Source organism: Piliocolobus tephrosceles, chromosome 3, assembly GCF_002776525.5.
Source record: "Piliocolobus tephrosceles isolate RC106 chromosome 3, ASM277652v3, whole genome shotgun sequence".
In the NCBI taxonomy this organism is placed as follows: domain Eukaryota; kingdom Metazoa; phylum Chordata; class Mammalia; order Primates; family Cercopithecidae; genus Piliocolobus; species Piliocolobus tephrosceles.
Window position 1 is genome coordinate 106,791,463 of NC_045436.1, and position 26,575 is coordinate 106,818,037.

Sequence of the window (26,575 nt, forward strand, 5' to 3'; positions counted from 1 at the left end):
TTACAGTGAGCCGACATTGCGCCACTACTCCAACCTGGGCGACAGAGCAAGACTCCGTCAAAAAAAAAAAAAAAAAAAAAAAAAAAAAAGGAAAAAGAGAAAAGGGAATGCCTGCTTGGAGAGACAGCAGTTTAAAGGAGACAGGTGTGGTACGGAAGTTCGTACCACAGAAGAATGGAGGGCAGACTAACAAAGGCGGATTGATAAAGGAGAGCCCCCTGTGGGAGGCCAGAGAGGCTGTGTTTGGAACCTAGGCTCATGATGAGCCTGAGATAAAAGTGGCATTGATCCATGCTGCTGTAAGAGGTCACTGACATGGTGCCATGGGGTCCCATGGTAGGTTGGGGGTCTGGGGTGGGGGAAGCTGTCAAAACGCTGATGAACATAGTTTATGACGGACTCAGAAGAGACCCGGGGAGGAAAGCTGCAAGCTGGCGCTGGGAGGGCGGCTTTGGTGTCTGCTGTTCATTGCCAGGGTCAGAAGTTGGCTCTGTGTTTGTTCAACAGGATGGTAAAACAAAAACAAAACAAACAAACAAACAAAAAAACGCGGGACAGCGCTGAGTGGAGGAGAACTACATTCAGCCAATGGGCATGAAAACGAATTTTAGCTGCTTTGTGCAAAAACCCTAGGTGTGCGGACGAAAGGGAGCCACGCAGAAGGTTACAACAGGTCAGGAATAAATAACCACCAGGCGGAGGATCCCAGATTCCGTCCTTCCTTTTGTTGGATGAGGAGTGCCAGGCAAACGCGTCCACAAAGGCTTCGGAAGGAAGCGGCTCGCCTGTCCACACCCGGCTCCTGCCCCGGGTGACTATTAGGGGCCCCGGGGGGTGGCATAAGCCCGAGACCCAGGGGATCAACTCTCCCCGAAGGCCTAGCAGCGGGGACCCCAGAATAAGTCGGGGGCGGGCCCCGGCGCGGCAGGAGGGGGCCGGGCGGGCGGGCGAGCAGATCCCACCCCTTCCTGAAGGAAGCGCCCTCCCCGCCGCGACTGCTGCCGCCGCCGCCACCGCCGCAGGTCACAGCCCCTCGAGGCGATAGCGGCCCCGCAGCACCAGAGCAGGTAGGCGCGGCGCCCCCTCCCCTGCCCGGGCCCGTCGCGCAGCCAGGGGGCGTCCGGCCCGGCCCCACGCGCAGCCCGCAGGCGGAGACCGGGGACGGCGGGGGCTGCAGCGCGGCTGGGGCGGCTGGGTCCGCCCGGCTGCGGGGCCCTGCTCGGCTGCGGCCCCCTCCCATAGCGTCCTGGGCGCGGGGCCTCGCGCTCGAGCCCTCCGCGGGCGCACGCTTCCCGGCGAGTTCCGGAGTCTGTGCCGGCTCTGCCCCGCGCGCTGCGAACGCCCGAGCCGGCGCGCCTTGGTCCCAGCCGCCGCAGTGCCGCCAGCCCGCTTGCCCGCTGCGGCCCCGGCCCCGGCCCGGTCTTTTGACAGGTGTCCCCACCCCATCATCTCGTTATCGGGTGGACTTGGGTGAGAAGCGACCCCAAGTTTGACCTCCCGGTCCCTGCATTTTGCCGTTAGCCCGGTCAGGCTGGCTCGGGAAGCAGGGGATCCGGGAAGGAGGCATTAACTTGCTTTGCCCTGTGTACCGCCCTCCGCTCTAAATGCACAGTCTTCTTTCCTTTCCTGGGTGCACACTTGGGAAGAAATGGGATTTTTGGTTTTTCGGCGGGAGGCCGTGGTAGGTGGGTTACCTAGGCTCTTTGGTAATCCGCTGCAATGAAAAGTGATTAGCTTTGGGTTCTGGAGAGAGTCTTTGAGTGGTTTTCCCCTCCTTAAATTAATCAAATGGAGAATGAGAGGGTTTTCCCATTTTAAATTCATACTCCTTTTCTCTCTACTCATTCCTTTCCTCCACCCCTACCCCTGCAGCACTTTTTGATGTCCCAAACATTTCACTGGTCCTTTTGGTCAGATTTATTCCGGCCACACCGCCTTTCACGGTCGGGCCAGGATTGTGACTGCATGTGGGAACATAGCTCAGGTAGAATGAAGTCCATCTTCCCGAGTGAACCCAATCCGATGTCCTGCAGGCGAGGTCCTATTGGGGAACCAGATATACTAATGCCATGTTGAAAAATAAAACCAAACAGTTATTGGATCTAAAACAATAACAAAGCCTAAATGGCAGGATCAGTTTCTGCTTCTTTCTCTGCTTGAACCGAAGACATTTTAATAGTGCAGGGCTTTAACTCCATTCTGGGCAGCAGTTCATCGAAAGGATAGTTGAGTGTGGATGTATAAACTCCATCGTAGCAGTCATTAAACTGGCCTACTTAAAGTTTCCTATTCAAGGAAAAATTGTTAGGCTCATATATGTGACCTATCAAAGAATTTTAGTCTCAGCTCTCATGTATCAAATCCCAAATTTTTCTTGTATGTGTTCTAGAGACTCCATATTTCCAGGATTAACTATAGCTGTCATCTATTAATGAGCTAGAAATGTGAGTTTAATCTTCAAGGCATAAGCATAGGAATTTTAATGGTGCGTTCCTTATACATTATTTAATAAACGTTGCAAACCCCCCAAGTTGGAAGCTTACAAACTGGACATGGTAAATAAAAGGGTAAAGAAGTTTTGCTAACAATAATGACTAGTTGATAGATGTTATGACATTCACAAATATATTAAAGTATTTGAAAAACACTTTAATGCATGTTTATTATAATCTGCCATTAGCTGAATGCAATCTGTTTGGATTATTTAAACCGGCATTTAAGTCTTCAGAGCAGTTGCTTAATTCGTGCATTTCTCACAAATGCCTTTTCCATGTTGCTTTGTGAGAGGATAATCTGCTCTATAGAGTAATTTTTTTTTTTTGCATGAACACAATAATGCGTTATATTTAGCCTTTGTTGTAGATCTACCACAATCATGTTCACAATGACCTTGCAGGGGTTTTTGTGCTCACTTTACCTGCTTTGCAGTTGTCAAGAGGGAAGGCCCTTTGCTTTACACTCTTGTCTATCTTCCTGCTTTGTCTCCCTTGTGACCCACACCTATTTAGTACAGTGGATCAGATTAGCAGGGCAGCCTGGAGTCATGAGAGAGGAAAAACTAGCTGGCCCCTGCAATCTCAGCCCTTTGGTTTCACTGTAATCTGGCCATTTGGGATCAGTTCAGTAACCAATTAAGCAAGACAAACACTGACAAGATAATGTATTACTTCTCAGTCATCCGCTTTCACAGAAGAATCGGTAACGCTCAGAATCAGCACTACAGTGTGATTAGGTTCTAGTAAGGGTCAAATGAGATGTATGCTGAAGTTCCCAAAACATTATAGTTAGTGTCCAAGTGTTATTGAATCCGGATCTAAGTTCATGAAAAGAGTAGGACTAGACACAGGTGTGTAATAAGTGTGTCCCTACTTTTTTGTTTGTTTTTGAGACAGAGTCTCACTCTCTCACCCAGGCTGGAGTGCAGTGGCACAATCTCAGCTCACTGCAACTTCCGCCTCCCAGGTTCAAGTGATTCTCCTGCCTCAGTCTCCTAAGTAGCTGGGATTACAGGTGTCCGCCACCATGCCTGACTTTTTTTGTTTGTTTGTTTTTCTTTTTTTTTGTATTTTTAGTAGAGATGGAGTTTCACTATGTTGGTCAGGCTGGTCTTGAATTCCTGACCTCAATTGAACCACCCACCCTGGCCTCCCAAAGTGCTGGGAATACAGCCATGAGCCACCGTGCCCAGCCCCTGTCACACACGTCCCTGTGAAGAGAGTCCACCAACAGGCTTTGTGTGAGCAACATGGTGTTTATTTCACCTGGGTGCAGGCGGGCTGAGTCCGAAAAAGGAGTCAGCAAAGGGTGGTGGGATTGTCGTTAGTTCTTACAGGTTTTGGGATAGGTGGTGGAGTTAGGAGCAATGTTTTTTGGGCAGGGGGTGTATCTCACAAAGTACATTCTCAAGGGTGAGGAGAATTACAAAGAACCTTCTTAAGGGTGGGGGAGTGCAAAGAACTTTCTTAAGGGTGGGGGAGATTGCAAAGTACATCGATCAGTTAGGGTGGGGCAAAAATAAATCACAATGGTGGAATGTCATCAGTTAAGGCTATTTTCACTTATTTTGTGGATCTTCAGTTGCTTCAGGCCATCTGGATGTATGCGTGTAGGTCAAAGGGGATAAGATGGCTTAGCTTGGGCTCAGAGGCCTGACAGCCCTTACTTATTTTAACTATAAATTTTTACTCCTGGAGCTGATGGTGCCATGTATCTTTATGCTTTTCATAGTTGTTTAACTGTTTTCAAACTTATTCAAAAATTATTGGAACTTTAAGTTATTGTTATCACCAAATATCATTTCCTGGTATGTTTAGTTTTTTTTTTTTTTTTTTTCCTGGTATGTTTAGATTTTGAAAGACAACTTGTGGCAATGGAAAATCAATCATCATGCAAAGAGATTTTTAGATCAGCTATTTGGAACATTTTGAGATAATCGTGAAATCTTTGGCAGTAGCCTTCAAATTCAGCCCCAAACTGTTCTGAGTCAAACCAGCTCTGGTAGGTAGGGCTTGAAGCTCTTTTACCAAGTGAGAAATGAATATTTTCCTTTTTGGCATCTATAAACAGCCTGTTCCAGATCAGTGCTGTCCAAAAGAACTTTTTGCACTGATGGATGTGTTCTATAATCTGTCCAGTATGATAGCCATGAGCCACATGTGGCTATTGAACACCTGAAATGTGGGCTAGTGTAATTGAGGAACTGAATTTTAAATTTTATTTAGCCTTAATTAATTTAAATAGCCACATGGGGTTAGTGGCTACCATATTGGACAGTATAGTTCTAAATTTTCTCCCCACGTTTCCTAGAGAGATAGCACTTAAGGGCAATTATCTTTTAATTAGAAAAAAAAAAGTGGCAGTTGGCATTGATAATACCAGAATTGAGATTTGACTTCATAATCCTATTGCTATGAAAAACCACTTGTGAGGCCACGTGCAGTGTCTCACGCTTGTAATCCCAGCACTTTGGGAGGCTGAGACGGGTGGATCATGAGGTCAGGAGTTCAAGACCAGCCTGGCCAATACAGTGAAACCCGTCTCTACTAAAAATACAAAAAAAATTAGCTGGGCGTGGTGGCAGGCACCTGTAATCCAAGCTACTTGGGAGAGTGAGACAGAAGAATCACTTGGACCCAGGAGGCGGAGGTTGCAGTGAGCCAAGATCATGCCACTGCATTCCAGCCTGGGCGACAGAGCTAGACTCCATATCAAAAAAAAAAAAAAAAAAAAAGAAGAAGAAGAAGAAGAAAAGAAAAACCACTTGCACTTGCTCTGAAGAAGATATTTTGTGGTGAAGTTCAACTCTACTCTAAAAACAGTTTCTCTTTTAAATTTCTATGTGTCTGCTAGCCCCAATAATAAGCAGCACCCAGAGTTGTTTAGATGCTTGGCCCCTCATGTTAATGTTCATGAACTGGAGCTTATTTGTTCTTTTGCACATTATAGGTCATGTATTCTTAGAGTCAGTTTCTTTACGTTTCAATTTTTCAAGGGAGAGGAGGTTCAGGGAAAGGTAGAAGTAGGTAGTGATGCACATCTCTCGCGCTCTTCCCTTGATTACAATCACAGAGACCCTGTGAAAAGTCTGACAAATGGGTGCTCCTGGCTCCAGGAGCAGCGGAAGTCTCTGCCTCTGTTGGGCCCTTCTTGTCTGGTTTCTTTCTCTTGGGTTTCAAACCCAGATCCTCTTGCTCAAGTCCAGCCTGTGGAGATTACCAAATCCACTTAAGGTATAACCTACCATTATTTTTAGTAAAACCATAAAAATGGGATTTGATTTAGCATCAACCATGTTGTTTCCATTTTTAAACTAATTTGCTCTGATTAAAACCATTATTTTGATCATGGAGAGGGACATGTTGTTAATTAGACTGTTTTACAAGACGCTGCCTCTCATGTTTCTTGGGTGAGTGATGCTCCCTCACCCAGCATAAGTGTCTAGGGTATTTCTCTCCAGGCCAGGGCTCAGGGTCCTGGGGGTTCCCCTCCTCTGGAAGGGACTCTCCCTCAATCAACTATTTAAACATTTATTGACTATGTTTGTGCCAACTAATTAAAGTATAGATGGAAATAACTCCCAAATTTTCCGTCTTGAAGGTATTAACACCCGTGATAACATTTCCCAGATTAGTGTCCATCCCATAGGGTGATGGGGGTGCTTGAATAAATGCTCCATATAATGTTTTTTATTTATTTATTTTGGAGATTTACAATGCACAATAGCATGGTAAAGCCTCTGAGATGAGATACATATACTTATTTAACTTTTTATTGTTAATGTTTTCTGTTCTTTTCTTTTCCCTTTTAGTAGAGACAGAGTCAAGCCAGGTGGGGTGGCTCACGCCTATAATCCCAGCACTTTGGGAGGCTGAGGCGGGTGGATCACAAGGTCAGGAGATCGAGACCATCCTGGTGAACATGGTGAAACCCCGTCTCTACTAAAAATACAAAAAAATTAGCCACGCATGGTGGTGGGCGCCTGTAGTCCCAGCTATTCGGGAGACTAAGGCAGGAGAATGGCATGAACCTGGGGGGCGGAGCTTGCAGTGAGTGGAGATCGCACCACTGCACTCCAGCCTGGGCGACAGAGTGAGACTCTGTCTCAAAAAAAAACAAAGAGAGACAGAATCTCACTCTGTCGCCCAGGCTACAGTGCTGTGATATGATCATATCTCACTGCATTCTTGAACTCCTGGCCTCAAGATATCCGCCCACCTCAGTCCCCCAACAGCCCCCCAAGTAGCTGGGACTATAGGCGTGTGCCACCATGCCTGGCTGTTAGTGTTTTCAAAACAATTTTTCTTACAACACTTACTGTAGTATTTTTCAAATTACGTGTCTTGGGTCGTAAAATCAATTGAACAGGTTAGGATCAGCATTTTTCTTGATGAAATAAAATGTGTAATAGAAGTGGTCACTGTGTGTCCTTCTTAGGGTTACTAGTGTTTGATGAAACTTTGGCTCCTCCATGTATAACAAGTACCAGGCCACAAGGCAGTGGAGAGTAGTGGTTAAGAGCACTAGAGAGGCTGGGCACGTTGGCTCACGCCTTAATCCCAGCACTTTGGGAGGCTGAGGCAGGTGGATCACTTGAGGTCAGGAGTTCAAGACCAGCCTGGCCAACATGGCAAAAACCCATCTCTACTAAAAATACAATATTTGCCAGGCGTGGTAATGTGTGCCTGTTATCCCTCCTCCAAGAAAAAAAAAAAAAACAAACACTAGAAAAACAGGGCCCTGAACCCCTAGGTTCAAATCCTAACTCTGCATCACTCAGTCCATATGTAATAAGCAGCATATATGCATATTTATTATTTGCATTATTATTACATAAGTGTATATGTGTATACTGGTTCATGATGTAAAATATTGCCTATGAAACTAGGCTTGGGATCCACTTCAGGAAACACTGACCTAAGACAAAAATAATAGCTAACAGTGAGTAACATTATTGCGTGCTTACCAAGTCCTCCATGCTGAATGCTTTGCATCTGTTATCTTGTCTCTCACAACAGTCCTTTGATGTAGGTATTGCCATTATCCTGCAGTACCTACATCCCAGTAAGTAGTGAAGGCAGAATAGGAACCCAGGCAGTCTGGTGACGGCCCAAGCATTCAACCACCTCACCTCCCATCTTACCATGTGATAGTGATACATAGATGGACATCTACAAAACTGTGAGGTTCAAAAATTGTAGAGCATTGTACAAGTACAGAAATAAGCTGATGCCAGTCATTTTCTGTATAAGAGGAGGCCTGATGGGTGACAGGGGAGTCACTTGCACATTTAGGCAGGAAGAGACCTCACTGCTGCCAGCCTGTGGTCTCTGAAGGTTAATGTCCTTGAAAAAGCAGCCGTATGCCCAAAGAAATGTGCTTGTCCCAGAGACTGACTACAAATTGTGTCTCCAGAGCTGTCTTCCTTCCCTCCTAACCACTTCCTAACTTCTGCACACATTTGTTTGTACAAATAGGACAAATGGTCTAAATAGATACGTCTATCTTATAAATCTACCACTATTTACTACATCCTAAGTTGTCTTTTCAAAATCACCTCCTGCCCACAAGTGCCTCGTGACATAGTTTTAATAAAATAAATAGAAAACAATGTTGTTTTCAGAATTTCACATGACAAGAGAAGTCTTGAAAATGAGGCTGGAAATATTTTTTCTCCAGTGCAATCTAGAAAGTAAAACTAATTTCATTTTGGAAGTAGATTTCAGTTTTCCTTAAAGGTCAAGCATAATGTAATTGGATCACTTGAAGTCCATAAACTTTGTTAGGTAGACTAGAAGAGGCAACAGCTTGCCATCATGCTTACTTTTCTTTAAAAAGTATAGAAGCTGTGTCTAACATGTGGAAAATTCTAAAGCTATTCAGATTTTGTTCAAGGCTGTAGAATCGTCCATCTCTGAGGACAGTGATCCAGACTCTATCTGTGGAATACAAAGGAGCAAGATGAACTGCCTTTGAGAAAACATTGAGAGTTGGGTAATACTTTTAGACAAGTGTAGACAAAGCTTAAGAAGTAACTGTGCTTAACTATGGCACTATAGGAAATTAGCCCATAGTTTAAATGATGTTATTTAACTCTGAAGCAATTATAATGAATTATAATGACAGTCAACTGAATATAAACATAAATGTCTCCAAAAATAGCATAGCTTTACTATTCATCAAACATTTTATTTATTAACAAAGTAGATTTCTTACTCTTTTTTTACACTTATGATGACTTGACTGCCAAAGAAATATTTAAATGGCAATAAGTGGAAGTTTTAAAGCATAAATTAAAACTGTATGTAGCTAAAATTAACATTATGTATTTTTTAAACTGTGCTGGTTGATAAAATAGTCTTTCAAGTTATTTTCATTCTGTTGATTCATGAGTGAATAGTGTTAATTAAGAAATGTTGATACCATTGTAATGCAATCCAAATAGAAATAGTATTTTTTTTTACTGAACTTGGAGTATTTGCAAATTAAAATTAGAATTCTGTAATATAATCATCCTGGAATTTCTAATGGAAGTATATCTCCTGGAATTTCTAAATTCTAGTTTGCACTAAAACTTAAAGTATATTTATATAGAAACACTGATAACTAAAATATACCTACATGTAGTAGCAGGAATATTAACTTGTGGGTGACATTTTCTTCTGCCTTTGTGGTAGTATGTTCCCACATACCATAGACTTCAAAAGTATGGCATTTTGAAACATTTTCCAGTCTTGTCATTGACAGCACAGTGTTCACAAAAACCATATTTATCTCCTGTATTTTTAGCACCTAATAGAATGGTTCTTGAGGAAGCTGATTATCTTTTCTATGACATTTTGATTGGTGTTTCCCCATTTTAATTTCAGCTTACATGTGGCATAAAATTGATTTATATGAAAAGGAGTGGCTTGCCATTTTATAACAAAATTTTCATTGTATATGTATGCACATAAAAATAAAGACGAAAATTCTCCATTAACTGATTCACAGAATGATATAGTTATGATCAAATAGTGGCACATTGTGATCTTTTAAGATCAAGCCACTGACCCAAATCAATGTTCATTTACAGAGCCATAAATGTAGCAATTCAGAAATGTTGCTTTTTATTAGCTATTGGACAATATTTGTGAATTCCCTAGCACAGTCTCTGGCTCAAAGTAACTTTTTTTTTTTCACTGTTGTTTCTTGTTCATAACACAGGTTCTAACTTATTTTATCACATGAGAAATTAAAGAGGATTGTTCTGGATGATAACTGCTCCCCTGTTCAGTGTCTCAGAGTTAGAAAATGCCTTTGGAAGGCACGCAATTTATTTCTTAGAGTCTTGGCTTGACCACAGCCATCACAGAAGGATGAGACTCCATTCCACTTTGGCCTATGAATATTTTATATTAGTTCTCGACATATTGTTTGTCCAGGCCAAGTTAACATGACTCTGATGTTGTACCTTAAGGCTTACTTTGGTTTTATCTGGCTTCTAGTTTGCTTGCTTGTTGCATATTTACCTTGCCTTTCCAAATAAATCACTGTCTCTTTGTGTTTAGAAATTTTATTAAGTAAATGTTTTTGCCTTAGGGCATTTGATGGTTTTTCGATAGGAGTCAGCTATTTTGTAAATAAAGTCCAATTGGAACACAGCCATACCCATTGTTTACATGTTACCTGTGACTGCCTCTACATGGACACTGAAGAGTTGAGTAACTGGAACAGAGATCATGTGGCCCATAAAGGTGACAATACACTGGCTTGCCTGTTATTGACTGAATTTTTAATTTTGATTAATTCAAATTTTAATAGCCTCTGTGGCTACTGGACAGCAGTTTCAGATGGAACACAAAGGTGTGCTTTCCTCCAGGCCAGTTAACTATGTGATTTGGCTTCTTGTGCTGCCCTAAGATGCAGCACCCTTCCACTGGGTTCTTCAGACAGACCATTGACCTTTGCGCATGGCTGGCCTGGGCAGACCCTGGAGTGAAGAAGTTCTTAATGAGGTGCTACCTTGGACAGCACCACAAACCCAGAAGAGATGGCAAGCGAGGCAGGGGGCAGAGGTTCTCAACCATGGCTGCACAGTAAAATCATCTGAAGAACTTTACAATTCCAGCTGTGCCCCAAATCTATTAAATCAGAATCTCTGGGTGGGTCAGGGAGCTCAGACACCAAACTTTTTTTTTTAAAGCTTCCCAAGTGATTTCATTGTGCTCTTCTGGCTGGGCAACATCACAGGTGAGCAAGGTAGCCCGTGTACTTCAGAATTCCACCATGTCATCACAGGCATGCATATGGGCAGATGGGCAGGGAAATGGACACATGAAGGCCAGTGGACCCCTAGCTTAGCTTAACAGGAAGGCTGTGGTGGGGACCGAGCTGTTTTCCCACCTGGTTTCTCTAGCACCAGGGCCCATTTGCTCAGTAGGGCCAAAGTGTAGATTTGTGTGTGACAGGGGCGAGCTTCAAAGAAGGAAAAATGTAGGATCTTCCAACTCACACATCCAGTGCTTTCCACTTATATATTCAAAAACATTTATAGAACATGTTTTAATCCATTTTTGTGTTGCTATAAAGGAATACCCGAGGCTGGGTAATTTATAAAGAAAAGAGGTTTATTTGGCTCCTAGTTCTGCAGGCTGTATGAGAAGTATGGCGCCAGTATCTGGTTCTGGTGCGGGCTTCAGGCTGTTTCCACTCATGGTGGAAGGTGTGGGGGAGCCAGTGTGTGCAGAAATCACATACCGAGAGAGGAGGCAACCAGAGAGAAGGGAGGGAGGGGCCAGGCTCTTTTTAACAGCCAGCTTTCTTGGGAACTCATAGAGTGAAAACTTACTACTGTGAGGATGCTACCAAGACATTTATGAAGGATCAGCCCCTATTACCTAAACCCCTCCCATTAGTCCCCATCACTAACATTGGGTATCAAATTTCAACATGAGGTTTGGAGGGATCAAATATCCAAACTATACCAGAGTGCCTACTGCATGTTTAAGATATGCCACACTTACTCAGTCTAGTGGAGTGACCGCCATGTAAACAGTTACCATACAGTGGAGTATGCATGCTAATTGAGAGGCATCCTAGGGTACCATGAGAACACGAGGGGCAGCCGCCCTGGATAGATAAAGGGAGAGACATCATGTGGTGCTTTCCAGAGGTGGTGACACCCAAGCTGAGTCTTTTAGGATCAAAAAGAGAATCACGTGAAAAGGGGAAAATAAAAAGCAGATACACACTGGGATGAGGCCGTGGCTTACTTTTCTGTCCCTCTAAGTCTGAACACTATAAGATAGCTCCTTCCTAAGGAAGACTCTCCCTGCTATTTTAGCAAACCTCATGGAGTGTCCTTATTTTAACTGGCCTTTACGATTTACTCATTCATTCATTCATTCAAATATGATTTACTGAAGCATTGATACGTGTAGACATAATCTAGGTATTGGTGGTAGAGCGCTGAACAAAATGGACATTTCTGTCCTCGGGGAGCTTTATATTATAGTGGGGAAGACAGACCGTAGAAAAATAAATAGTATAGTGTATGCTGTATGTGCTATGGAGAAAATAAATCATGGTAAAGAATTTAGGGTTGCTGGAGAATGTACTCTAAGTCTCATTGCTGAATGAGGCAACCCCCTTCCACCCTTTCTCATCCCAACTCTTCATTCAGCTCCCAGTCACTCCTGTTTATTTCTTAAAGAACTGACAATCTGGCTCCATGTCTTCCTGTACCTCCCTTTCTCCCCCAACTCTTGCAGTAACTTATGGCAATGACATCATCCTAGAGGGTCTGACCGATGAATTCAGCCTCAAACTCCATTGGACCTTCTTAGCATCTTCACCCCCACTAAACCATACCTACTCACTCTCAACCCTCCACCCAACTCTTGTCTGGCTGCTATTTTTTTCACCTCAGAAATCTTAATCCCACTCTCCCATTCGCTGAACATAACTGTGCATCCTTTGGACATAACTGTGCATCCTTCCAGCTCTTTCATACCCTACTTCCTCAATCTCTTTTTTCATTGAGACGTCTAGTCTCTTGACTTCCCTCAGCTGCCCAAACTCTTTCTTATATATCCATCTGTATCTCTGTTTTCACAGGCTATAAAGAACTGCCCAACAGTGGGTAATTTATCAAGGAAAGAGATTTCTTTGACTCATAGTTCTGCGTGGCTGGGGAGGCCTCAGTAAACTTAAAATCATGGCAGAAGGGGAAGCAGGCACGTCTTATATGGCAGCAGGTGAGAGAGAGAGAGTTCATGAGAGAGAGCATGTGAAGGTGGAACTGTTAAACACATATAAAACCATCAGATATTGTGAGAACTCACTTACTACCATGAGAACAGCATGGGGGAACTGCACTCTTGATCTAATCACCTCCCACCAGGCCCCTCCCCCAACACATGAGGATTATGGGGATTACAATTCTAGATGGGATTTGGGTGGGGACACAGAACTAAACCATATCAGCCTCCTTTCCTCAGAGGATATGATATCCATTTTTCTTTGTGTTTAAGACCAGTGCATCACCTGAACCTCTAATACCATCTCCTCTCACCTCCTTTGGGTCCAGGGCTTTTGCTCTATTATTATATTCCTCTCTTCTGTGGTCCTGTACCTCTATCTGCTCTTTGCTAGCTCCTTCCCATCAGACAAGCATTTGCAAGTTTCTTCCATTCTAAAAAATAATTCTCCTGGGTTAAAAAAATTAAGGTAGATCTCTACAATAGAATACTATGCAGTCATCTGAAATATTGACGGAGTTGTATATATCTCCAATAAAGAGACGAGTACAAAAAGAAGTGAAAAAGTTTAAAGAGCTTTGTTAAGTGATTTACTTTTTAAATTTTATTTACTTACATGTTTAATCCTTACTTGTGGTAGAATCCACATAACAGAATTGACCACCTTCACTATTTTTAAGTAGTCCTAAGTATTTTAACATTGCTGTATATGCAATCTCCAAAACTTCTTTCATCTTACAGAACTGAAACTCTATAGCCATTAAACAACTCCCCATATCCTCCTACCCCTAGCCCCTGGCAACCATTGTTCTACTTTTCTCTATGAATTTAATTTCTCTAGATACCTTATGTACGTGGAATCATAAGGTATAGTATTTGTCTTTTTGTGGCTGGCTTATTTCACCTAGCGTTAATGTCCTCATGATTCATCCATGTTGTAGTATGTGTCATAATTTCCTTCATTTTTTAAGGCTGAATAATATTCCATAGTATATATACCACATTTTAAATCATTTTATTTTTGAAGAAAAATATTTTTGTTAGTATATGTAAATGTGTATATTCATATGAATAAATTGCATGCAAATATGCACACATATATATTTGTGCAAAGGATTGCACATCAGATGTAACAGTGGTTATCTCTAAATTGGGGATTTTTTTTTAGTACTTCTCATCTTCTTTATCAGCATCTCTACCTTGTGAAGTATTTCCAATGAACACATTTTCCTGTAGTGAAAGCCAAATGAGGTTACCCCTCCATGGGTCTTCATTGGCTGCAATGCCATTACCCCCAGGATGGGTCACTTGTCCACCTCTCTAGCTCACCTGTCACCACTCTCTGCCTTACTCATGATTCCCTGAGCGTCACAAACTGTTTCCTGCACACACAAATGGTTGGGTGCCTTGTAGCCCTGCCCATGCCCTGGTATCTGCATGCAGTGCCTCCTCACCAGCTTAAAGCCTTCACATCCCTGAATACCCAGCCCAGGGCCATTGCCTCCTCGCTTGCCCACAACCTGCCCCAGTGCTGGGTTAGTTTCCTCTCTTTGGAGCTCCCTGGTTTCCTGTACCAATTTCCAGCTGCTGCACTTGTTTCCTAATTAATTATCTATGAGTTGCATGGGAGTGGGACTGTGTCTTCGTATTCACACCATCTAGCACAGAGCCCAGCCAACAAGCTTGGCAATTTGGGGAGCCATTTTGGTTGAGAGGGACTGAATTGCAGCATGCTAAGAAAGGCAGCTGGGAAAGGAGATGGAAAATTTGCTCTGGGGCCCTTCATTCCACAATACCCTGCTGCCCCTTGCATGAACAATGTAAATATTTTAAAATGTATTACATTTTATTAAAAATAAACGAGATGTTATTGAAAATAAATTTGATATTTAAATGACTGAAAAACTACGTTTTAATTTTTTAAGTAATTTCAGCTGTTTAGGAGGTACATGTCCAAGTTTGTTACCTAAATATATTGCATGATACTGAAGTTTGGGATACAGTTGTTCTCATCACCCAGGTAGTGAGCGTAGTACCCAATAGTTAGTTTTTCAGTCCTTGCTATCCTCCCTCCCCTCTCTGATAGTCCTCATCTTTATGTCCATGAGTACCCATTGTTTAGCTCCCACTTATGAGAACATATGGTATTTGTTTTTCTGTTTCTTCATGAATTCACTAAGGATAATGGCCTCCAGCTGCATCCATGTTGTTGCAAAGGACATGATTTCATTCTTTTTTATGACTGTATAGTATTCCATGGGGAATATGTACCACATTTTCTTTAACCAGTTCCCCACTGATGGGTACCTAGGTTGATTCCATGTCTTTGCTATTGTGAATAGTGCTGTGAGGAACATGAGTGCATGTGTCTTTTTGGCAGAAAGATATATTTTCTTTTGGCTATATATCCAATAAGAGGACTGCTGGGTGGAATGGCCGTTCTGTTTCAATTTCTTTGAGAAATCTCCAAACTGCTTTCCACTGTGACTGGACTAATTTATATTCCCACCAATAGTTCCTAAGAATTCCCTTTTTTCTGCAGCCTTGCCAACATTTGTTGTTTTTGGACATTTTGGTAATAGCCATTCTGACTGGTGGGAGATGGTATCACATTGTGGTATTGATTTGCATTTCTCTGATAATTAAACCTTTTTTTAATTATTTATTCTTTGAGACAGGGTCTTGCTGCAATGCCCAGGCTGGAGTGAAATGGCACAATCTCAGCTCCCTGTAACCTCCGCCTCCCTGGTTCAAGCTATTCTCCTGCCCCAGTCTCCCAAGTAGCTGGGACTACAGGCGTGTGCCACCATGTCCGGCTGATTTTAGTATTTTTAGTAGAGATGGGGTTTCACCATATTAGCCAGACTGGTCTTGAACTCCTGATCTCAAGTGATCCACCCACCTTGGCCTCCCAAAGTGCTGGTATTACAGGCATGAGCCACTGCACCCAACTGATTAAACCTTTTTTTTTTTTTCATGTTTATTGGCTGCTTGTATGTCTTTTTTTGAGAAGTGTCTGTTCCTGTCTTTTGCTCATTTTTTATTTGGGTTATTGTTTTTTGCTTGTTTAATTGTTTCTTATAAATTCTGGATATTAGACCTTAGTTGCATGCATAGTTTACCAACATTTTCTTCTCCCATTCTGTAGGTTGTCTGTTTACTTTGTTGATAGTTCCTTTGCTGTGCAGAAACTCTTAAGCTTAATTAGGTCCCACTTGTCAATTTTTGTTTTTGTTGCAATTGCTTTTGAGAACTAAGTCATAAATTCTTTCCCAAGGTGTTCCTGAATGGTGTTTCCTAGGTTTTCTTCTAGGATTCTTATAGTTTGAAATCTTACATTTAAATGTTTAATCCATCTTGGTTAATTTTTGTATGAAGTCCAGTTTTATTTTATTTTATTTATTTATTTATTTATTTTTGAGACGGAGTCTCACTCTGTTGCCCAGGCTGGAGCGCAGTGGTGCGATCTTGGCTCACTGCAACCTCTACCTCCCGGGTTCACACTTGGGAGGCCTCCCAAGTAGCTGGGACAACAGGCACCCGCCAGCATGCCTGGCTAATTTTTTGTATTTTTAGTATAGACGAGATTTCATTGTGTTAGCCAGGATGATCTCGATCTCCTGACCTCATAATCTGCCCGCCTCAGCCTCCCAAAGTGCTGGGATTACAGACGTGAGCCACTGCACCCGGCCCCAGTTTTATTTTTCTGCATATGGCTAGCCAGCTATCCCAGCACCATTTACTGAGTAGGGAGTCCTTTCCCCATTGCTTATTTTTTGTCAATTTTGTCAAAGATCAGATGGCTGCTGGTGTGTGGCATTAATTCTGGGTTTATCCTGTTCCACTAGTCTGTCTGTTTTTGTACCAGTACTATGCTGTTTTGGTTACTGTAATCTTATAGTATAGTCTGAAGTTGGGTAATGTGATACCTCTGGTTTTGTTCTTTATGCTTAGGATTGCTTTGACTATTCCAGCTCTTGTTTGGTTCCATGTGAATTTTAGAATAGGTTTTTTCTAGGTCTGTGGGAAATGACATTGGTAGTTTGATAGGAATAGTGTTGAATTTGTAGATTGTTTTAGGAAGAACGGCCATTTTAATAATATTGATTCTTCCAATCTGTGAGCATAGAATGTTTTCCATTCGGTTGTGTCATTTGTAATTTCTTTCAACAGTATTTTGTAGTTCTCCTTGCAGATATCTTTCACCTCCTTGGTTAGATATAGTCCTAGATTTTTTGTTTTGTTTTGTGTTTTGCAGCTGTTGTAAATGGGATTGTGTTCTTGATTTGGCTCTTAGCTTTTTTTTTCTTTTCTTCCGTTTTTGAGACAGAGTCTTGCTCTGTCATCCAGGCTGGAGTGCAATGGCACAATCTCAGCTCACTGCAACCTCCGCCTCCTGGGTTCAAGCAATTCCCATTCCTCAACCTCCCAAGTAGCTGGGAAGTGTGTACCACCATGCCCAGCTAATTTTTGTATTTTTAGTAGAGACAGGGTTTGCCATGTTGGCCAGGCCGTTCTCAAACTCCTGGCCTCAAGTGATCTGCCAGCCTCAGCCTCCCAATGTACTGGAATTACAGGCATTAGCCACTGTACCTGGCCAAGTTTATAGGATTTTCTAAGTATAGATTCATACCATCCACAAAGAGAGATAGTTTGACTTTTTCTTTTCCTATTTATTATCTTCTTTCTCTTGCCTAATTACTGTGGCAAAGATTTCCAGTACTATGTCAAATAGGAGTGGTGAGAGTGGGCATCCTTGTCTTGCTCCAGTTCTCAAGGGGAACGCTTCCAGGTTTTGCCCATTCAGTATAATGTTGGCTGTAGGTTTATCCTAGATGGCTCTTATTATTTTGAGGTATGCTCCTTAAATGCCTAGCTTCTTAATTTTTATCATGAAAGAATGTTGGATTGTATTGAAAGCTTTTTCCACATCTATTGAGATGATCATATGGTTTTTGTTTTTAATTGTGTTTATGTTGTGAATCACATTTACTGATTTGCATATGTTGAACCAGCCTTGCATTCCAGAAGTGAGCCTACGCGATCATGGGGAGTTAATATTTTGATGTGCTGCTGAATTCGATTTGCTGGTATTTTGTTGAGGACTTTTGTGTCTATGTTCATCAGGGATATTGGCCTGTAGTTTTCTTTTTTTGTTGCATCTTTACCAGATTTTGTTATCAAGGTGATGCTGGCTTCATAGAATGAGTTAGGGAGGAGTCCCTCCTCCTTGATTTTTTGACTAGTTCCAATAGAATTGGTACCAGCTCTTTCTTGTACATCTGGTAGAATTTGGCTGTGAATACATCTGGTCTGGGGCTTTTTTGGTCAGTAGATTTTTTTTTTAATTACTGCTTCAATTTCAGAACTTGATATTGGTCTCTCCAGAGCTTCACTTCCTGATTCAATCTTGGAAGCCTGAAAAAAAACACTACATTTCAATCTTTTTTTTTTTTTTTTTTTTTTTTGAGGCATAGTCTTACTCTGTCATCCAGACTGGAATACAGTGGTACAAACATGGCTCACTGCAACCTCGACCTGCCTTGCTCAAGCCATCATCCCACCTCAGTCTCCCAAGTAGCTGGGACCACAGGTGTTCACCTCCACACTTGGCTAATTTTTGTATTTTTTTGTAGAGTTGAGGTTTTGCCATGTTGCCCAGGCTGGTCTCAAACCCCTGGGCTCAAGGAATCCACCTGCCTGGGCCTCCCAAAGTGCTGGGATTACAGGCATAAGCCACTGTGCTCGGCCCTACATTTCAATCTTAATGATACTGGTCAACTCTGGTGCTTATGCTGGGTCGGGTGGGCAGGGCCTTCTATTGTGTTGGGCCCATCAGGCATGTTCAATAAATATCTGTTAACTTCCTTAATAACCCTGCTAATTCCCTATGATCAAACTTCTCTTCCTTAAATTCATCCACTTTGACAGGCTGGGACAAGAGGTATTTAAGGGCAAAGGAGGCCTCTATTATCATCCTCCAAGTCATGCGATAGTGACTAGCTGCTCACACTTACATGTATGTTTGACCTTGAACAGGACCCTTATGGGAAATAAAAAGAAATCAAAAGATCTCCTACTGACATGGCACCTACGGTGTTTAAGCACCTTAGTAAGTGAAAACTTAATGAATATTTGCTGCACTTGATGTTGCCAGCTACGTCTGGTGAGGGGCAGTTAATATCTGATTGTTCATAATAGTGGTTCACACTGACAAACTCAGAAAGGCCATCAAAATTTGGTAAAACAAATCTTGCAAGATGGTGTAGTTAGGTAGTTTGAGAACATTTTCTTATGTATCAAAGGAGGATCTGTAGGCCTCCCTTAAGGGGCATTGAAGGGATAGAAGGAAAAATAGAAAACAGTTTTAATTACTATAGAAGTGAACTGACTGGAGTGGTCTTCAGCTTCTCAGCCCACAAGGGTTTCTCTTGATTTTCCTTGAAAGAAGTGGCCCTATGTGAATGATTTACCTAGAGCATCTGAAATAATTTTAGGAAAAATATTAATTGATGACAGGACATTTCATGTTTGAAATGATACATTTTTTAGCTCTCGAATGAGTATATGGTATACTGGCATAGGTAACCTGTACTCTTTGCACCAGAGTCACAGCCTCTTCATTCAATGTTGTCTTCATCCAAGATCAGGCCCTTCTTGTAGAAATCTGGCTAGTTAGTTCTGTTTTTATATTGTTGTTTTCTTTCATTTTTGTCTAGTAGGCCAGAAAAAGAAGTAACAACGTTACTTGGAATAAGCATTAGACTTGCAGATGTAATATCAGCATTCAAGTCCTGGCCTAATCACCTGCTATATTGGCTGTGTGTTTGGATAAGTTATTTATTTAAGCTTAGATTTCCATTTTTCAGCAGTAAAATGTGGATATACTTGTCTTTCTGGCTCTCTAAACTGTATGTGGTTGAAAGTAGGGATCATGGCTCATCTACCATTGGAAACTCAATATATGGGATAGATCCTTGCAAGTAAGAACTTTGTAAATATTTGTTGAACAAGTAAGATTGATCTTATCTACTTTACAGGTTGTTTTGAAGAGGAAGTAGAATGAGAAGCAGCAGAGTGTAGTGTTAAGAGCACAGGTCCTGGAGTTAGACCCCCTGGGCCCAATTCTGGTTCCAGCATTGCCAGGAATGTGATGTTGGACAGGTTATTACTTTTGTGCACCTGTAAAAGTGGATCCTAGTACCTACCTCCTAGGGTTGTTGTATTAGTTGTGCCTGGCACATAGTAAGTGATATATATATATAACAGTCATTAATATAGTACATGAAACGTTTTGCAAAGTGCCATTCACATAAAGGTAATATTTATTCCATGTGGTCTTGCCACTATTGGACATACCATGAAGTACTTTCAGTATTGTGTCTTTCCCAGTCTTAATTAGTGGTAATTCCTTTCAGTTTCACATTTTCTCCAGTCCAGCTAGTGTGTCTTTCACCTGGATCCATTTAATGACACTGATGATCACCTTGATGCAAAGTATAAGGTTCCAAGAAGGACGGAGCTTGAACTGACCTGCCTGGAACTTCTACCTACTCTCTTCTTCCACCACTTGCTATTTAGAAATAAGTCTGATAACGCCATGCATTACAAATTTTTAAGGCAATGTTAAATAACCATGGTTTGATGTGTGAAAACCCTGTAGTAGTTTCCACACTGGTTTCCCTTCCTCTTGCCTTTTGGCCACTGGAGGCTCGTGCATAGGTCCTGCTTTACCTCATCTTCCCTGAACTTCACTTTCACAAGGTCTCCCTGCATCCGGGAGCCCTCTTGAGTGACTACTTGTTTACAGGACCAAATCCAAGCTACAGGGATTGGCATTCAAGGCCATGTATAATCTGAACCCATTTTATTTGTCCACATTTGTCTTCCAGTTCCTCGCTTATGTAGACTTTTACTGCCCACTGATGTGAACCATATCCTGTCTTCTTCTGTTTTCATGGTTCCCACATTGAAATGCCCTCCCTGGCCTATTCTATTTATTTACATTTGTCCACAGCTTCAAGGCCCACTTACTCCATAAACCTTACCTTTTCCTAAACATTGACTGGCTTCCTCCTATATTTTTGCATTTGGTTATATTTAAGAGCTTTATTAGATGCCATTTTGTATTAATATCTTCTTGTTAAAGACTCAGACCAAGTTGATAATATTAAAATTATTATAAGCTTTCCAGTTAGGCATTTAGGAAAACTGTCCTTGTTTTGTATGTGTAAGTAAAAAAATAAATGAATAACATTTTTCTCTTGGCAGCTGTATTTCCACCTCACTGCGTGTTAAGTATAGCCCTAGAGTCCAGACCATATGTGGTAAAACAAAATAATATTATAGAGCAAGGCAGGGCTCTTACTATTATGGGAACCATAAGTATATATTTCTTGACTTTTTATGGAAACCATAAGTATATATTTCTTGACTTTCTAGAATACATGAGACTTGGGCTGTTTTAATATATCAACATTTCATCACTATTAAACCATGGATAGAGTGTTGAATTAAGAGCCGGAACCCCACCGTCATTTAAGTACATAGTGGGAATTCAGTATTTAAGTACATAGTGGGAATTCAGTAAATGTGTACAGATTGATTTGTGGCTTGTTTTGGGCTCCTCACTGATTTAGTCTGATTTGTACATTTCAAGTCATTTCTTTGTACTAATTTAGAATATCATCTAATACTGAGGTTTTATTAAATTTAAGAAATAATGAAATAAAATGTTGTTGCTAGAGTACAAACATATACATCCGTTATTATAATCAACATCATTTTCCTTTTCTTTCCCCCTCTCTGTTCCTTCTTTTTCTTCAGTTTTTTCACATCGATGGTTATTTGAAATGAGGACAGCAATGAGCTAGGAGCTGTATAGATGTGTAGATGAATGAAACATTGCCTCCTCTCTCTAAGAAATTACAGCTGAGCATAGCAGACATACATGTGAACAACTATGATCTACCCATATTATAAGACTGAATCAAATCCGGGTTAAATATTTACGTAAGAAAACTTTGGGGAAATACAGAGAAAGGAATAGAAGGTTAGAAAGTATATAACTTATAATAAATCATCGTTACTAAGCTTCTAGTATGTGCCAAACCCTGCACTAGATAATAATTATGTGACTGCATCCCCATAGCAAATATTTGAGGTAGGTACATTAATCTGCTTTTCAAAAATAAATAAATTGGAATGCACTGTGATTCAATAAATTGCTTAAATTCAAACAGCTAGTAGAGACAGAGCTGGGATTCAAATCAACCTGTCTTAGAAGAATAAGTTCACAAGATCTATTGTATGTCATGGTGACTAGAGCTAATGACAATATATCGTATACTTGAGCATTGCTAAGAGAGTAGATTTTAAGTGTTCTCACCACAGAAAAATAAGTATGTGAGATAATGCATATATTAATTAGTTTGATTTATCCATTCCATAATGCATACATATATCAAAACATCATGTTGTACACCATAAATATACGTAACTTTTATTTGTCAATTAAAAAACAGCACACAACAATAAATCAACCTGTCTTTATGTCAGGATAAAAATATAGTAATTATGTAAATAAAAATGTTTCAATGGGTGCTTCTTTTAAATAACCAGAGCTTTGCAAGGGTTTGCATTTCCCTAGAAGGACTTAGCCAGGATAAAAAGGAATAAGATGCAAACTATTAATATAAATAATAATAATGCTTAGAGGGAAAAAAGCAAAACCTTTTTAAGAAAACACCCTTCAGTTCTGAAGCTTCCCAGGTAGCGAAACACTAATTAAAAGAATAGGTAATAGCCAGGCGTGGTTGCTCACACTGTATTCCCAGCACTTTAGGAGGCTGAGGTGTGGGGAGGATTGCTTGAACTCAGGAGTCTAAGACCAATCTGGGCCACATAGTGAGACCCCATCTCAACAAAAACATCAATAAATTAGCCAGGCATGGTGGCATGTACCTGTAGTTCTAGCTACTCAGGAGACTGAAATGGGAGGATTTCTTGAGCCCAGAAGGTTAAGGCTGCAGTGAGCCATGATCACACCACCACACTTCAGCCTGGGCAACAGAGCAAGACCTTGTCTCAAAAAGAAAAAAAAAAAAAAAAAAAAAAGAGGTAGAAACATTGAATGACTATGACTTATTTGGGCTTAGACACCAATTTTATGTGCAGGTGTTTGCCTCAACAATTCCTTCTTCCAGATGAACATTAGAAACACTGTCAAATTCCAAATTAATCTCCTTAAGTTTTTCTATTTGATTTTCTGATATCTCTAAATTTGGCAAGAGAGGTTTTCTTCACAGTGTTCTATTAATAATTTACCTTCCAGCCGGGCGCGGTGGCTCAAGCCTGTAATCCCAGCACTTTGGGAGGCCAAGACGGGCGGATCACGAGGTCAGGAGATCGAGACCATCCTGGCTAACATGGTGAAACCGCGTCTCTACTAAAAAATACAAAAAACTAGCCGGGCGAGGTCGCGGGCGCCTGTAGTCCCAGCTACTCGGGAGGCTGAGGCAGGAGAATGGCGTGAACCCAGGAGGAGGAGCTTGCAGTGAACTGAGATCTGGCCACTGCACTCCAGCCCCGGTGACAGAGCGAGACTCCGTCTCGAAAAAAAAAAACAATAATAATAATAATTTACCTTCCAGGAACATTTATTCAGGTTTTTGTGTCTCTTAGTAGTTTTGTGGGGTTTGTTCATATACATTTCTTATAGGTAGTCCTCAATATTTTATGGGTTTTGTTGGGTATAAATCTGTTTCCATTTTTTTCTGTATATTTAAAAGTTGTTTGGATTTTTATCCTTTATCCAATTCATTTTATGAACAGTCATTAATTCCAATAATATTTTAATCAATTCTCTGGTCTTGCTGTTGCAGATAATAATTCTATGTTATTGTAATTAGACCCCTTATTTTTGTTTCTCATCTTACTGAATTGGTAAAAACTACCAGAATAGTGTTAATGATCATGGTAATAGTATTCATTCATCCTAATTTTGTTTAATAGGAAAGCTCCCCTTTCACCCCAAAGAATGATACTGGATGATAGTTTGAAAAAGAGATATAGTTGGCCGGGTGCGGTGGCTCACGCCTGTAATCCCAGCACTTTGGGAGGCTGAGGCGTGTGGATCACAAGGTCAGGAGATTGAGACCAGCCTGGCTAACACGGTTAAACCCCGTCTCTACTAAAAATACAAAAAAAAAAATTAGCCGGGCGTGGTGGCGGGCGCCTATAGTCCCAGCTACTCAGGAGGCTGAGATGGGAGAATGGCGTGAACCCGGGAGGCAGAGCTTGCAGTAAACTGAGATTGCGCCACTGCACTCCAGCCTGGGCGACAGAGAGAGACTCCGTCTCAAAAAAGGAAATAAAGAAAAAGAGAGATACTCATTATAGAATCTTTCTATTCCTGGTTTTCTTAGCTATTTTGTAAGGAATGATCACTGAATTTTATCAAATGTCTTTTGTGTTTGTTTGTTTGTTTGAGACAGGGTCTAGCTCTGTTCCCCAGGCTGTAGTGCAGTGGCGTCATCTCAGCTCACTGCAGCTTTGACCTCCCAGGCTCAAGTGATCCTCCCACCTTAGCCTTCTGAGTGGCTAGGACTACGGGTGTACAACACCACACCTGGCTAATTTTTGTATAATATTTTTCGTAAAGTTGAGGTTTTGCCATGTTGTCCAGGGTGGTCTCAAATTCCTGAGCTCAAGTAATCTGCCCATCTCAGCCTCCCAAAGTGCTGGGATTGCAGGCGTGAGCCACTGCACCTGGCCCCTCAAATGTCTTTTTAACATCCTTTGAGTTGATTCTAAGGCTTTGACTCATTAATATATTATATGTTGATAATGACAACTATAAATTTTCTGGGATAAACTCTCCTGGGTCATGGTTTGTTTTTCTTCTAGTATATTGTTGACATATGCTATTTTCTATTTCAGATTTTTTTTTTACCCATCTTATTTATCAGGGCAATAAGTATATATCATATGTAATTACATTTGAGGATCACATTGTACATACACTTTTATATCCTGAATTTTCTGCACATGTAAGCATTTTCCTATGGTATTAGAAATTCTTCAAAAACATATTTGAATGGCTGCGAATTAATTATAGGTACATTATAACTTACTCCTTCCCCTGGTTTTCATGGCTTCAAGTTTTTTTTCTAACTTTCTGCTGTTATAAAATAATGCATAGGGCGGGTGCGGTGGCTTATGCCTGTAATCCCAGTGATTTGGGAGGCTGAGGTGGGTGGATCATTTGACGTCAGGAGTTTGAGATCAGCCTGGCCAACATGGTGAAACCCTGCCTCTATTAAAAACACAAAAATTAGCCAGGTGTGGTGGTGGGTGCCTGTGGTGCCAGTTACTCAGGAGGCTGAAGAAGGAGAATCGCTTGAACATGGGAGGCAGAGGTTTCAGTGAGCCAAGGTTACGCTACTGCACACCAACCTGGGTGACAGAGTGAGACTCTGTCTCAAATAAAATAAAATAAAAATAATGCAGAGATGAACATCTTTATATATCTTTTGTTCACATCTTGGATTGTTTCCTTAGTGTATTAGTTTCCAAGGGCTGCCACAACAAATTACCACAGACTTTGTGGCTTAAAACAGCAGAAATTTACTCTCTCACAGTCCTGAAGGCCAGAAATCCAAAACCAAGTTGTCAGCAGCGCCTTGCTCCTATTGAAGGTTTTAGGGGAGAATCCTTCCTTGCCTCTTCCAGCTTCTGATGGCTCCTGGCCTTCCCTGGCAGCAGCATTCCAATCTCCGCCTCTGTCTTCATGTGTGCTCCTTCCCTGTGTGTGTCTATTTCCTCTCCTCTTTTGTATAAGGACATCAGTCATTGGATTGAGGTCCCACCCTAAATCCAGGAAGCTCGCTTCTCAAGATCCTTAACTAATTGCACCTGCAAAGCCTCTATTTCCAAAGAAGGTGACACTCACAGGTAATGGGGATTAGGTCTTGGACACATCTTGTGTAGGGACACAATTCAGTCCAGTACACTTACTGTGAATTTGTGTGAGCAGAAATACGAAGTCAAGGATGGGAGCATTTTTAAGCCTCCTGATACTTATTACCCAGTTGTTTTCCAAAGTGTGTAAAAGCACCTGCTCATTTATCATCAATGGTATGGAGAATACCCATTTGTCTACCTCTTTACCTGCATTAAATATTACCATTTTAAAAAAATCTTTTCTTCTTGGTTAGAGTAAAAACGGAAATTCATTATTTTAAAATGTCTTTAATAATTGGTGGAGTTGAACAAAATTTTTGTGTATTATGAGCATTTGTAGTTCTTCTGTGAAATATTTGTTTACATCTCTTGCCCATTTTTCTTTTGATGTATTAGTGCTCTTCTTATGGATACTACCATTATATATGAAGAATATTAGCCAGTTCTTTGTCATATCGCTTATAAGTATTTTTCTGGTTTGTCATTTACCTTTTAATTTTGCAGAATTTTAGCTTTCTGTGGTCAAACATATCAATATTTCATTGTTTTTTTAATGGGGTCTTGCTATGTTGCTCAGGCTGGTCTCTAGCTCCTGGGCTTAAGTGATCCTCTCACCTCTGCCTCCTGAGGACCTGGGACTACAGGCATGCACCATCATGCTTAGCTATTCTTTCTTTGTTTTTTAACTTAGAAAATGCTTCCCTATCCAGACATTAGCTAAATATTTACCTAAGTTTTCTAGCCATGTTATAGTTTTACACTTTGACTCTTTATTTCACCTATAATGTGAAATAATTATTTCACATAAGGTGAAATAATTTCACCTATAATGTGTGTGATATGAGTATCTAAATAGGTGGGTCATTTTTTCCCTG

The 26,575-nt window shown here is 41.2% G+C and overlaps 1 protein-coding gene across 2 annotated transcripts in view; it reads left to right on the forward strand.

Moving 5' to 3' along the window:
* The first annotated feature begins 622 nt into the window (after positions 1–622).
* TMEM150C (transmembrane protein 150C) overlaps positions 623–26,575 on the forward strand; it is an 86,628-nt gene continuing 60,675 nt past the window's right edge. Inside the window, exon 1 of one of the 2 annotated variants that reach the window (XM_023222580.2) lies at positions 623–811. In XM_023222580.2, coding sequence (XP_023078348.1) covers positions 732–811 — 80 coding nt within the window. In that variant the 5' untranslated portion in view covers positions 623–731. Of the gene's footprint in view, positions 812–991; positions 1,068–26,575 lie in introns of those variants that run through there. The other variant, XM_023222581.2, reaches the window with a different exon arrangement.